The sequence below is a fragment of the Meleagris gallopavo genome, chromosome 4 (genome assembly GCF_000146605.3).
Source record: "Meleagris gallopavo isolate NT-WF06-2002-E0010 breed Aviagen turkey brand Nicholas breeding stock chromosome 4, Turkey_5.1, whole genome shotgun sequence".
Lineage (NCBI taxonomy): Eukaryota > Metazoa > Chordata > Aves > Galliformes > Phasianidae > Meleagris > Meleagris gallopavo.
Genome location: NC_015014.2, coordinates 34,083,310 through 34,098,595, shown reverse-complemented (window position 1 = coordinate 34,098,595; position 15,286 = coordinate 34,083,310). Strand labels below are relative to the sequence as shown.

Here is a 15,286-nt window from a genome sequence, read left to right as displayed (position 1 = left end):
CGAGTCAGTGTGGTAAAGATAGGCTAAGAAAGAAGTCCCGCCTCTGCTGCTGCTGAGAGGAGTAGTGCTTTGGGAGGCCGGCTCGGAGCCGGTACCATTCCTACACTGCTCCGTTCCTGCACTGCTCCGTGGGCTCTGCTGGTCGCGGCTCCCTGCCGGCACTCGGTGTGCCCGGTCAGGTGTGTGGAAAACAGACATCAGCCCCCGCCCTCACGTTGGTCTTGCTTCTTAAACCACGCTAGGACTCGAGTGGCAGCATACACAAATTATTCTTGTGGCTTCCTGGAGAAAGCTAAAGGATCAGCTCGGAAATGCTGGTGTGAAGATAGGCGGGAAAACTGGCAGCTGTTCTGAGACACGCTTACTGTCGGAAGCTAGCCGTGCTCCCTAAGAGCGCAGAAAGCCGTGTGGCTTAAGCTGTGAGAGGAGCTTCCAGCACACAGAGCTGGCACTGCGCTGAGACCCGCCAGCTCCATCAGCATTGCAAAGGCTGCAGGTAGCTTCGCTGTGTAGAAGGGTGAGCAGACAATCTATTACAATCAATATCTGGCAGGCGGGGGAAATCCCAGTTTATAAGGAAATGAGTTGCGTCGGTGTCTCTGTTTGCGCCATGAGAGCGTGCTGCCAGCAGAGGGCGCCCCGAGCATAGGCCAGAGAGGCTTCAGCTATAGAAGTAACTGAAGGGTGAAAGGTTTTGTTTTAGTTCTTTTATTCCCAGCGAAAAGTCAAGGAGAGTGGGATAAACTTAACGAAGTACTTAGAAAAAAAAAAAGAAAGCCGTTAAAATCGAAGTGTAGCTGTGCCCATTAAGAAACAGAAATAAGCACGGGGCAGAGTGCTGACCCTCAAAGGACATTAGGAAATAGCAGTTGAGGCTGGGTTGAACTTAGCAGCTGCAGAATAAGCAGCATGAGCAGAACGTGGTGCCTGTTTGTTACCCATCAGAAGCACTGCATGTGAAGTCAGCTTAATCTGAATTCGTTCTTTATCTAGTTAAGACTCCTTGAATATTTTCATTCATGTCCTGAAAGAAAATCACTCAGAGCTGCCAGTACTTTTCTTGACAGAATGATTTTGACCCTCAATAAACTGGGACAGCTCAAAGCCTGTATGTTTCTAAAGCATTGCCATACTTTTTAAACCAAACTTATAAAATTAGTGTGTGGATATCTGTCTCTCACTGTCAGTAAGTGCTTGATACTGCTCCTGTTGACGTCAGTAAGGTATCAGAGATACTATTTAAAACAACAAAGTGAGATGTATTATCAGAGCATATTTTTTTATTTATTGTATATTTCTATTTTCATATAACAGTTTTTGAGACTTGCTTGTTGTCAGGGTTCTCTTAAGCTTTACTATTCTTATTACACAATATCCATACACAAAGAAACCATTTGTCACTACAAATGTCATGGTAAGGAAGCTAAGTTGCCATTCAAGAACCAGTGCAAAAATACTGAAGTTTTGATTATAGAAAATAGTTTTGGCAGCCTTTTACAGTATGTTACTTGGGTAAGACTTCCTATAAGTAACTTTTTAGTCTTTGCTTCAAATTTTAACTGGATTTTTTTTTTTTAATTCAAGGTGAAATACTAAATGTAAACTTGTGTTTTCCTTATGCTGAATAATCACAACATAGGAGGTGCTGTGAGGAGATTAAAAAAAAAAAAGTATATGTAGAAAAATTGTCTTTTTTTTAAATAGGATTTTGATTCCAGTGCTGTTCTGGGTAAAGTATTTACTCCTTTTTGAAGATTCTCTTGGCTTCAACTCCTTCGTACACATAGGTCTGTTCAGAAATTAAGAAGAAAAATCAATGACTGCTATTATAAAATTTCATTTCACAGGTGTTGTGGTCAGAGGTGGTTTAATTAATTATGGCAGGTGGCCATGTGGGGCCTAAAAGCTTTTGGAAGGGCTCTGAGGAAAGGAACAGAAGGAAAGCAGCCTTTTGTCAGTAGGCATAAATTCTCTATGGAAACATTTGAACCACCACTGGACAGTTCTTTCAGAAACAAAACAAACAAACAAACGAAAGCTCCCAAAATGTTAAAATATTCCCAGGTGTCACATATGTGCTTGCTTTTATTAGAAATGTGAGAAAGAGTTGGCCTGTTGTGTTCTGATAGCTCAGAGCTCACACCTGTCCATTGGAGGGTTATTTACTTAAGAAGTTTGTGACCAGCTGGTCAGAGAGCTATGAAAGGTTTCTCTTTTGTCTTTAGCTTCCTGCTCTGTGTCAGCTGCTGAGAATGTTATCCTTGGGAAAACTCCTATAGCATGACTTTAGAAGGCAAAAAAGGGCCTTCAGGGAGAATGTATCTAGTATGTATGTGGCTTCTACAAACAGCTTGTATTCACAGACTTCAGAATGTGTTGATAAGATACAGCTCACCCAGGTAGGAAATCACACATTGCCAGTTTTATGTTCTAAATTTCAAAGCTCTAGATTTTAATACTTTTAATAGATTTGAGAATTTTATCTGAAGATAAGTGAGGTTATTTGGTTTGAGCAAAACATTTTGGACTTTCAGGACATCTCTGAGAATGTTTTCATTTCATTATATTCTTAAATTGTGTATAAGCAACTGCTCAACTCACCTGAATGAGTTCACTGCCTACAATTTCTCTGTATGCTGTGAGTACTTTTCCATTATCTTTTCTAGTAAACGTTCCTACGAGTTTATTTCCTTCCATGTTCCAAGAACCCTACAATGGGAAAAAAAACAACCCACAAATGTTTTGCAATAAACATGGCACTGATTTGATTTAACAGCTGCAGAAGTGCTTTAGGATGAGTCAAAACAGTGTAATAATGTTTTTTAGGACACAATTGGAAAGGCTATAAAAAATTAAATATTAGAAAAAAGCTTATTTAGCTGCTCTTTTGTCAGGCTCAGGTGATCTTTTTCTCTGTTGATATGGTTAATTTCTTTCAGATACCCACACTACATTCTAGATGGTGTACCTGAGTATTTTAAGAAGTAAAGTTCGCAATTGCCTGGATTTCAGCATGTGAAAATTGCTGGATATTCTGTTTTTTGGGCATTGTGTGGATCCCTGAGCTTCCTATCACAATGCTGAACCATTAACAGTTAATGCTAATTTGTGCTTTTGTATAAAAGGTGCAAACATTCGTGGACCGTCAGACCTTAAAGCCAAGTTTAAACGAGAACTTAGGAAGACAGGTCATTAATCCTGAAACTATACTTTGTAAAGTTATTACTATTCAATGAATATATAATGATATCAAAAGTCTCTTACTGAAAGTTCAGTCCCATCAGCCAGACTGTATTCAAAGCTGACTCCCAGAGTGAATTCAATATCGATGGTACGGAAGTTGCTTGATTCTTTGACAAGAAATTTATTTCCGTCTTGCTGAATAGTGAGCTTCAGATTATCGTGGGCTCCTAACTTTCTTTTCATCACGTTAACGCCTAAAAAAAAATACAGTTAACATCAATCAGAGAAAAACAAGATAGAACATCATTTTTGCATTTTTATAGTGACTTTTTCTTTAGTTGAGGGAGTTTAGCCCGGAATTCTGACTCAGAGTCTTACTCTTCTCCACCTTTCATTGAGGCAGCGTTCAGCAATACGCATGGAACACAAACCACCATCCAACAGGATGATTATGTTTATATCCATATTACACACAGTTTGTACGAGCTTAAAGTAAGCATTAACATGTTAAAATTACTCAAATCTGCAAAACTGGAGACCGGCCATTTCCTTCTTGTTTAATTTTTCAAACAGTCTTATCAAAATAATATACCTTACGTATAATTTTATTTAAAGTTTACCATTCAAATTCTCTGAGCCTTTTGCACAAATGTAGACGTAGAGATTCTGCTGAAATGCCTGTACTGGAATTAGCTAAATGCATAAGATTATCACAATGCAAATAAAATCAGTGTTTTTCTACCCTGTATTCCCCTCTACAGAATCTTTTGAAAATAAATGCAGGGCAATGTGCAGGGGCAAAGTAGCAGACGTCAAAGGACAGGTTAGCCAGATGGCAGTTCATGAACAGCTTACGTTTGTATTCCGGCTTTCAAAAAGTAAGGCTTACCCATCGCTTCCATGAATTTTTCGTAGTTTTCATTTTTCTCTATTTTCCAAGTACCATTAAATGCCATCTTTCTGTCTGTAGGCAGACTTCTGGTAAGTTGCAGAGCTTTGCAAAGAGAATTTATGAACTGGCTTATCAGGAAAGCAATTTACATGATGATGTGGCTGGCTAAAGCTCAACTATGGCATTGATCTTGTCAAGGAAGGGGTCACTGTAGTTCCACTAAGTTTTCCACTTGTAAGCAACTGTTTGCTGAATCTCTCCCTCTCTTATTGCCCCAAATGATGATAGTATCTTTATTACTCTTCTTTATAAACAGTCACTAACCCATTCATTGTATCCATCTTATTTGAGTTGTAGTAAAAAATTGGCTATCTAGTGAAAGTAATAATTAGACTAAGAAAATGTATTGACATTTTCTTTGTTGCATAGGACTTTATGTTGGTGGGAGAGTCTTTCTACAACTGGAGAAAATGCATTTAGCTAACAAGCCAAACACAAATCTCTGCTTTGTCTGTTCCAATGTGGTGAGAATCTATTGTACTTCACATAATAAGCATGAGATGAAGGATCCACTGAATGTTCACAGGTAGTTTTGGAAACTTGCTTCAGTTTCAGAAACAATTTGCTACCTTCTAGTCTAGTGCTGAGCTATGGAAATTGTGATGATATTCTCTATTCATGTCCTCACTCTTTAATAAGTAGTTTAAATTCAGGGCACTTTCTACATATTCTCTATATTATAGCCCATTCAGTGAATGCTCTGCTTCTGTCCATTTCTACAATAGATGATGTGCTGCTAAGTGAATTTTACCCAATGTGGTTGATTTCTGTAGATCCCAGGTTTTAAATGTTGAAGGATAGTGCAGAAAATGAGCACACTGACTTAGCTTTTCCTTCCCCACGAGACAGCTCTACTTGAAACTGACCAAGTTTGCTGGTACTAAATCTGTTAGTACCAAATTCAGGATTATAGTTAGTCTGTTCCTATGGATGGCACTAAATTTGCTGTTAGCTTTAAAATGTAAATCCTGAATGCTGAAATGAATTTTGCTCATCACACAGGTAACAGGGTTGTGCTCTAACTAATGAATTTTACTAGTCTGGTGTTATCATAATCTTTTTCTTCCAGACTGCAGTAGAAGGTTTTATTGAAGTGTAACTATAAATTTTGCTGGTGTAACACCAACTTTGCTGGTGATACCAAAATGGTGTGGCTTTCCATTCTACACAGGTTCATTTTGAAATCAATGCTAATCTGGCAAACAGGATGCAGGGGGAAGTAACTCAATAGCTACTCCTCACCTTTAGACTGTACAGCAGTTAAGGAAAGATGAAAAGAAAACAACTTGGATTCTTATTGTTGCAAACAAAGTTGCTGTAGTTGCGCCCAAAACAAACTGCTACTGACTGTGCACCAGAATTAATTTTCCAGATCCTTTGGTCTCTCAGAAGTTTGAATGTGGTACAAACTGGTCTGTTTAGTGCAAACACCTCCTGTTCTAGATATACCTATTCCACTTTAAGAAGTTTATCCCAGCTGAGGTTATCTCTGATCTGCCAACAGAGCTCTTTTTATGTCTATTTCACAATCCACATCATTTGAAGTGAGCCATCTCCTCTTTCAGCAGATGTTTTGAACTCGGGGATTTTGCATAAACTGTGTGAGGGAACAAGAACCCACAGCCTTTTCTGCATGGGAAGTTTCATCCAGAAGTGGCAAGGACTGGGGCTGTGGACATAACTTCTTCAAGCTGCAGTTTGTCCTCTCATCTTCCTCTGTATCAGCTGCTGTAGTTCCCCTCCCTTGAAGATGCAGCCTTTCACCTTAGTAATGCCTTTTTTTTTGGTCTAAGTCTAGGAAGAAGCTGTACTAGCTAGCTGTTCTTTCCTTAAAATCCCGTCTTCGATAAGATGGCGTGTCAAGGGCGTGTGGACTGTTTATTTGTGGTTGAAAATGTAAGGCATTACCTCATAATGTAACAACAGCGTTTACATCTCACTGTTACAGTTTTTAAATGCAGATTCTTCCCACATATTCAGGTTTATTTCTTTCTCTTATTTAAATCACACCGACTTACATCAAAGTTCTAATATAAAATTTGCAAAGAAGTAGGCGTAATTTTCATAGAAAATAAAATTTTGCCCCTACAGAAGTATTATAATTCCAGAATTATTGTTTTATATCAAGGAGAAATTTATTATATCTCACTGTGAGCTGTAGCATTGCCAGGTATGGGCAAGACATTTGCTTTAGGGAGATGTACACCTGCCAGCCCTGTAATTGGAACTGGATAAAAATCGGGTAGTTTTAAGGCAGAAGATGTGTAGTTGTACTAGCATGGAGCTGAACACAAACTTGGTGCCTCAGAGAGTGTCCTAGCCCACACCCAGTGCTGTGCTAATCATGGATACCCATCTCACTGTTCAGCAAGCTCAGAAAAAAAGCAACAGGAATGTCTGTTTCTTACACAGATTATCTCTTTTATTGCATTGCGTTGTTTCTTGACCTTTGTAATTATCATTATCGTCTATATCACTTATGTAGTATATAGGTATAAACAAAAGTTTGGTGTTAGGTGATCATACTGTTAAAAATATTCTTTTTTTTTTTTAATAGTCTTTGCAGAAGTGTTCTTTCTGTCAGTGGTGTCAGTGGTGCAGTGTAACTTTTGAGCCACTTCTTCACTTGAAAAGTTGACTTGAATCCAGTAGAAACATGGGGCCATGCCATGCAGCAGTTCAAATACATGTAGAAGAATATGGATACATAATTCATGCACATATACAATGTACAGTATTTTTATATGGGAAGGTTGAACCACCAGTTTGGATATTTATTTATTATTACTGATAGATACTTTGAAAATACTTTACTTGAATAATGGCAACATCTTCCATATTCACATTGTTTCAGGACAGTATGAACTCTTAACAAATGGAAAATTACACTTTATTTGAGCATTTCAAGAGAGTTTCCTAATTTTCAGGTGGATTTGACTTTCTCTCCAAGAAGCTGCTGATCATTACATTTAAAGAACTTTAAAACAGCTGAATTAGTCTTTTATGTATTTAAAGAAAATTAGTGTTGCTGATTTCTCCCCTCATGATTGTCATTGCAGGCCATCTTTTTAAGCTCTGAAAACAAAATCCATGGTTTAAGCATGAATTTCTACATTAAACTTCATTCAGCAACCTTGACAAAGAGGGAGGGGTCTGATGGAGTGAGTCCTAAAGTAACAGGAGTTTCTCTCAGATGTGCTTTTCCTGTCAGTTATCTCACTGTTTGCCTCTTCTCACTTGTGATTCCTCGGGCTCCCTCAGAAGTCAGGCTAAGCAGCCAGCTCCAAACCTTTTCACTGTGGGAACAGCAGGTAGCTGGCTCTTGGATTTCCTGTTACAGCCTGCTGCTGCTCCCTTTCTGTCTCAGTTTTCCATCCTTAGCAGTTCTTTTCATTGAGTATGAATCCTTAGGATTCTTTTCCAATCAGCCCCACAGCTCTGACAAGAAGGGATCCTTCTGTTAAGAAGGAATCTCCCCAGTGGCTGGTATTTATGAGTTACATGGTGTCTCCATGTTGGTATAAAACTGACAGCATAAGGAGCTGTTCTTCCCTGAGGTTGGATGGAATGTCAGTGGCAAAACAAACAGCTGCATTTTTAATCTCCCATAATTTACAAGTTAATTAGGGTTACGAACATACTAAAATATGACTTCAGTTTTCTTATGTGTAAAAAGAATGATGCTATGTACACTTTAATCAGAGTTCCTTCGAGTTCTGTAGAAGTTCTTTTTCTTCTTCTAATATTATAACTAATTTTGGGGGAGGTATTTTTATATTGAAATATCTCACAACTTTTTTCCTTCTTCTGCCTAGCTTGTCCTTGTGCAGATTTCAAACCTACAATTTTTGCTTAGATGCTGCATTAAGAAGAAATCTGTGAAGTATTGCTGTCTGCATGAAAGCTAAGGGAGTGGATTCTTGCTTTGTGGCTTTCTTCAGCTTGCTAGCTGCAGGACACTAGAAAAAAGATAAGCGTAACTTCGAAGTTTGATCTTTAAATGGAGCGGATGGAAATAAATGATTAACTTGTATTGCTGTACCAATGTCATCATGCCAGTCTCTGATAATCTCACCAGGCTCTATTATGAAGATAATTATCAATGAGATTCCAAAGATCAGGGTGACAAAAATGCTTTTGCAGTGGGTTGCGTTCTTCGATCCCATTTATTGTTTTGTGGCTTGTTGTCAATTTGCTCAACCTAAAATGAGCTAGGACAGTAGAATTCAGCTTTAACATGGAGTACTTCTTGTTTGGGGTCAGGATAAAAATAAGATACTTATATATTTTTATATTACAGTGTTATTAAACATACTAAGAGAGAAATGAATCTGCTCATACCTGTTTAAACCATGCACGTTACTTAGTTTCTGTCAGGTATTAATTTGGCTGTATTTCTACATGTTTTCTATTACAGGAATCTTCTAAATTTCTAGGAAGGGATAGCAAGGCTAGATGGGCATTTAAATCATTCCAGTGCAACTAGATCCCTTGTCATAAAGCTTGACTAAGCATATAAACCACAATACTCAATTTTATATGGCTATAGTTAAATGGATAATGCATATGTCAACTATGGGTGGCCTAACAGCAAGGAGCTCAGTGTAGCCTAACACTTCCATAAATAATTTCGAAGTATGTACTCAAGTGGATATTGTATTGCAGCAGGCATTGATCATACTTGATCGTACATCTTAAAATGAAAGCTAGGATTAGTTAGCTGGGTTAGTAGAATTTGTCATAGTAGCAGTGAAAATGGCAGGATTTTGAACAATTTCCAATCTAAGCAACAATGTTCTTTTACACCAAAGTTCATACAAATCTCTGAGTATTAGTGCCTTTTGTCACTTGTCACGTACAGATCGATGTCAGTAGGGCTTATCTACTTGCTGATGTATTTAAATGTGTATCTTAATAGTCTTCTCCTGTATTTTCCATGCACGTAGTAGCAAGCGAATTTAGAGAAATAGTTTATTTTTATTTAGAATAAGAAGCTTGATGGAAGAAGGATATGAGTTACATTCTAGTGAGCTAACATTTAGTTTTGACAGTCTGCATTTGCCTTTTGGACTTCTGCAAAATTTGAACTGGACTTTTAGTTTATTTCAGCACAGCTGTTAGCTGTATATCTCTTATGGTGATTATCTGGATTAGTGACTTGAATCTAATCTCAATCTGTACCGTGGAGACTTCTCCTGAGTACATCAGGACAGCAAGGGAGCACTCTGTATAGCCCTGATAATAAAGCACTTATATAGAATTGAACCATAGAATTGCTCACGTTGGAAAAGACCATAAAGATCATCGAGTCCAACCACAGCCCGACCATCCTACCCTAACTCTAACAACCCTCTGCTAAATCATGTCCCTGAGCACCACATCCAAATGGCTTTTAAACACCCAGGGATGGTGATTCAGCCTCCTCCCTGAGGAGCCTATTCCAGTGCTTAACAACCCTTTCTGTAAAGAAGTGTTTCCTGATATCCAACCTAAACTTACCCTGGTGCAACTTGAGGCCATTTCCCCTCGTCCTGTCACCAGTGAAAAGAGACCAACCCCGCTCTTGCTGTAAGAACCTCTCAGATATTGGAAGAAAGCAATAAGGTCTCCCCTCAGCCTCCTCTTCCCCAGACTTAGCAGCCAGTATATATATCCATTCATATATCCAAAGGGAGAAGATGGCTTCAACATAGAACAGTGTTCTTTCTTTTGTTTGTGTCTTGTATAAAAGCAGACCTAGGACACAGATCTTAGTCCTATTCATTCTGTTTCCAGCTCAGATATTGACTTTCTGTGTGACCTTGATCAAATTAACCCCTCTACTTATCTGTGAAATGACTTTTGCTTATAGTTAAAAAATGACTTTTGCTTATGTTAAAAAAATAAAATAATGTCATAAAATAGTATGCCAGTGACTTGGTCAACAACAACAAAAAAAAGTTCAGAAGAAATGTTTGCATGTGATCTTAATCATGTGTAACTTAATGGTAGGATTTAACCATTTATTTTATTCCTAGTGTGTGTTAAAGATCTTCTATAATGTTAAAGAAAAACTTATGTAAAGTACAGAGCTATTTATCAGTTGTTATAAACTAGTGAGAGTGCAGCAGCAGGCTATGGCTGAATTGATTAGCCTCATATTTCCTCATATCAGGAAAGTGGATTTTATCATCACTTGAAAGTATAGGTTCAGAAAAGGAAATCATACAGCTTTTTGGAGAATAGCTTAATCTCTTAGAGGATGTAAAAATACATGTTGAATAAAAAAAGCATTGGAATACTGTGGAAAACCATGCAGCCTGGCATTACAAAAAAATTGGAACTTCATGTACTGAAATGAAAAGTTACTGAAATGAAATTGTAACTTGTGATGTTTTTCAACTGAACTTGAAGTCCTATGTAACGGTTCTGTAAATGCTGAGAAATGCTACTCTCCTCTGAAAGGCTGAAAAATGGAGTGGCTGTGAGATGCCTTAAATTCAGATCCTAAAGCTTACTACTGCAGGAAATCCACATATTTGAATGATTCTGTGAAAATCTTAAAAAGATTTCATGGGAATGATAACCGCATTTTAGCAATAGCTGACACCTTTACTAAAATAGGTGGAAGAAGGGGCTATTTTCCATTTGTTAAAAAGTCGTCATAGTTGCGCAAGATGTGAAAGTCTGAGTCTAATATTGCGTTTCTCCTCTTCAACAACATACTCTAGTCTCAAGGGATATTCTTTTCAGGAGTGGATAAGGAATGTATTCCAATATATTCCAGTATTACTGTGTTGAAAACAGCGTCATTTCTCTGAAAGGAATTCAAGCATTCAGGAGGCGACTGAACACTGTGCAGGAACGTGATGATTCTAAGTTGGTGACTGGAGTGGAAAGATTGTAGTCCCAGAGCAAATGATTACCTGGTATATGTAGATATACATAGACAGTTGTTGAGTTGCAACTCAAGTTGGTTTGCGAAAAGTTGCTTTGAGCAAATGGTGCTTGTGTTTTGTGCTGGACTAAATCTGGCCCTTCATAGCTTTTGAATGAGACTGCTGTTCATCAGGGATGCACATACTTGTTGGTTTTGCCTAGAGCTAAAATAATAAATAAATAAATAAATAAACCCACCAACCCAGAACTGTAGCTGTGGAGAACCTAATAGCCAAAGAACTGGATGTGCCAAGAAGCCCATTGGCCAAGATCTAAGTTTGCACACAATGCAACTTTTGTTGCAAAAAATGTTTATCAGTTTTGCTGGAAGTTGGAAGGTTGGCTTTTTCATTCTCTCTTACATACTACTCAGAAATTGACACCTGGGGACAAACGATGAGGACAGATTTGTATATAACAGTTTAATTTGCCAGTTCTACTTACAGTGTATAATCTGGTTTCTGATAGCTCCTAGTAAGTGTAGCTGCAGTGCTCTCTAGTGGTTAGTAGTAGCAAATGAGTTTTTGCTGTTTTTAGAATCACTCTCACATCAGCAGTGTGCGTGTTGGAAATATCATGATATTATAGTGAAGTTCTTGTTTGAATTTCTAGGACCTAGAGAAATTATTGAAAATGCAATATAACAAATATTTGCAGAAGCTGTATTTTTACTTGGGACAATGAGATAGGTGTTGAAAATTTAGCTTCAATGATACTAGCTAACAAACAGTAAAATTGAATTGGCATTGTCTTTTTATTTTAAAATACATGAAATATACAAAGAGAATGAAGAAGAAATGAAGAACTAAGCAGCAGTTTGACTATAGAAAATAACCTGACTCTATATTCTCCATCAACTGCACAGAAAGTAGGAGAGTAGCAATATTTTTCTAAGTAATGTAATTCATTTTACTAAGTATCCATAGGACAGAAGCAAGTGAGAATCCATAACATTCAGAAGACTTTAATTCTCCTTAAAGGCAGAACATAATATGCAGGGTAACCCAGTTAACCTAGTACAAAAATACTGTGTCCAGAAACTATGTTGAAATATTTTTAAGATAAAAGAATACAAACGGACAAACTTGGTGGCTAGTGATTTTGATTAGGATTTTTATTAAAGTATAATAGAAATGTATATTAAAACTATTTACAGTGCATTTCACACTACATTCTTCAAGAGACACATGCATGTGTCTGCCACGTGAATACATAGAAGGCTCAAATTCTAACTTCAGTTACATCTGTGAGGTACCTTGAGCATCAGCAGGAATAGCTGCGTACAGTAAAGAACAGGTGAGGCAGGTGTTACTGAGGATGAGTCTCTTGATAGGTAGAAAAGGTGAATTTGACCTATTCCTTCAATCCTATACAGCTCGATCGAATCCCACTGAGGTAAACAGGAATCATGTAATGAACTTTAAATGGGAATCTGAGCATACCTTAGGCCCTAGCATGACAAGCTCGTGCAGTGAAAGTTAGTGGAAACTATCATCTAGCATCATCACATAAATATACAGTTACACACAGTGGTACTTAGATACGAGTTTCTCTATGGAAACAGACTTCTTTATGTGGAAAACAAAATTTCCCATGCAATTTTCATATCTTGCAATGACAAAAATAAAAGATCTTGAAGTTGCAATTTGTCATATTTAGAAAGAGTTAGCAGTTGCCAGGCCAGACTCTATGATGTTTCTTGTTCCTATGAAAGTCCAAATAGTCCAGCCCTCACTATTTGCTATCAGCTCCAGTGTTCGAGCTTATCTCTCAAATTAGTGCAAGTCCCTGAAGAGGCGGAGCAGAGGACTATGAAATAAAGCTGAAACCTTGTGGAATGTAAACTGCATGTGATTTGGCATGAAGAACAACCTACAGCACTGCAGAGATAAGACTTTTAGCTAGAGCTAATGTAAAAAAATCACCTGAAAGGTTAGATCTCTAAAACCTTTGAACATTTCTGAATTTATTATGATTGAGGCACTTTTTCCATCAACGCTCTATTTTCTCAGGCTTACCTGCAAGGGGCATCAACCAGATCCTTCCGGGAGCATTCCCTAATTTTAACTGAGGGGCTAGGTCTGGCTTTTCATAGTTCTTCTCTCTAATGGATTGCACAATCAGTTACCCAGCAGTTTTGAAAAACACGTACAAGAATCAGTTTTGAAGCACCAGTTCACACCAATACCAGATTAAAATGCATTGGACTGGAGTTTGAAAACTTACCTTTACATGCACCCAGCTGGAGGAAGATGATGCCTCTATCAGGCTTCAGCCCTCTCTTCTAAAAAGAGATCAGCTGGTCATCGATGGATTAGATTACTCACTTTTACCACTGGCCTGCTTGTACTTGCATTCTGTGCACATCTGAGAATGATTTAAACTGCTACTAATTAAAAATCAATACAATTGCCAAAATCAAGATTACTTTTCTCTCTTTTCTTATTGAGATTACAGAAAATGTATATACTATACAGAAAACCTACGTTCTACAGCTAATATTGGATGTGTGGCTAGCTTCTTGGAAAAGTACTACCTACAGCATAAGAGCCTCGTTTTTTTTTAATAGAAGAGTGAGGGTTAATCAGTAATTAACATGCATGACAAGTTATTCTTTTCAGAAAGGGACAAAACCAGAAAGAGAACTATACTTAAAGCATTAAACTGTGCTGCAAAGTGACTTCAAAAGAAAACGTGCATGTCTGAGAACAAGTGGGAGTCTTAGATGTTTCTATTGAGACAAGTACTAAAAATTAATGGGACAACTTTTGTACCTAGAAACTTAAGTACCAAATTTCACAATGGCTTTAACAGACCTAAAACTGAAATGACAAAGTGATGCACTCAGTTTCTGCTTGTATCTTGCATCTTCCTCTTGATTTCCTTAGCTAGACAATTTAAGATAGAGCAGTAAACGGTTGAGACCTGACTAAAATAATTAGATACATAATCCATGATGTAACTTCATAGCAACATGGCTGTAATGCATGGAATGGCTGAGTATGAAAATGTTCAATTCTGGAAGGCAATGAATTTAAGTAAAAACAGCCTTGGTTTTTTTGTTTTTTTTTTGTTTTTTTTTTTCCTCATATTTTCATCTACCTATATTATGAAATAAAAGAAAAATTTTCTGCAAAAAATCCACGCAGAGCTATGAAACAAAACTGGCACCCCTTGCCTTCACACAGAGTGTAACACTCTGATTTTTCATGAAACAACAGCAAAATATGCTTTTAAAATTCTTAAACCAGTAGTTTAATGGCTTTTTTTTCTTGGTAGAAATATATACAAATACAGGCATATTGTGACATTTAAATAGTTTAATCACTAGGAACTATATTTCTGTAGTTGAATCTTGGTAGTGGAACAGATTTTGTACGATAAATGTGTACAATATGTAATTACATGTATGCACATACTGTATAGCTTTGTTCATTTTAAGTGAACCTTTGAAGAATTGCAGATTGTCATGCATTTTTTTCAAGTCCAAGATAAGAATCCAGCATTGTTTTCTAATATTTATAAGTTAATGTCATAATAAAGTTTTGTTGAACACACAGTATAGCAGAGAAATATAGTTACTGGAATCTTACTGTAAATGATAGATCACTACACTGTAATATCACCATAGTTGATTTGCTGTGCTGTCTCCATGAATTGTTAGTCTCAACCATACCAACAAGAATACACCTTTATATACATAAACTTTGTTCATATTTATATTAAATATGTTCTTTATCAGTTGACACACTGTAGTATCTCAGACATTCAAGGAAAAGAATATACGAGTGAAGCAAAATTCCTATTTATCAAAAAGTACCTACAAGCTTTGGTTTTTTCCTTTTTTGAGCTGGAAGGTTGAAGCAAGACAGGCTGCTGTAGTTTTTGTGCAGAGCCATGACCTGTTGCAAACACATATTGTGCCATGTATGCATATAAATACACATATGTAGATACAAATTCAAAATAGCTCTAGAAATCTGAATTATTGTTGAATTCCATACTTTTTTTTTGTTTCTGAAAACCTGGAAAAAAAAAACCAACACCTCATAGGAGAAATACTTTTATAGAAAAAATACTTTCACATTCAGCTGCAATAAATTATTACTGGTAGTCATAAGAGAAATTTGAGATAGGATTTAATCAGTAACAAATGATAGATGTTGGCAGAAATGCTGCAAACTATCAGAATTCCTTAGTCTACATCAAAAAAAAAAAAAACAAAAAAAAAAC

The 15,286-nt window shown here is 37.1% G+C and overlaps 1 protein-coding gene and 1 long non-coding RNA gene across 3 annotated transcripts in view; one reads left to right on the top strand and one right to left on the bottom strand.

The window, feature by feature from the left end:
• The first annotated feature begins 6 nt into the window (after window positions 1-6).
• The window catches only part of LOC109367301, a 116,220-nt gene continuing 100,940 nt past the window's right edge, over window positions 7-15,286 (top strand). For both annotated transcript variants that reach the window (XR_004159599.1, XR_002114310.2), the window contains exon 1: window positions 7-517. This is a non-coding gene — a long non-coding RNA (uncharacterized LOC109367301). The remainder of the gene's footprint in view (window positions 518-15,286) is intronic.
• On the bottom strand, window positions 1,263-4,199 carry FABP2 (fatty acid binding protein 2). The gene is made up of 4 exons (XM_003205711.4): window positions 4,073-4,199; window positions 3,265-3,437; window positions 2,602-2,709; window positions 1,263-1,789 (listed from the first exon to the last, which is right to left on the bottom strand). The coding sequence occupies exons 1-4, from the start codon at window positions 4,137-4,139 to the stop codon at window positions 1,739-1,741; spliced, it is 399 nt and encodes a 132-aa protein (XP_003205759.1). The 5' UTR covers window positions 4,140-4,199; the 3' UTR covers window positions 1,263-1,738.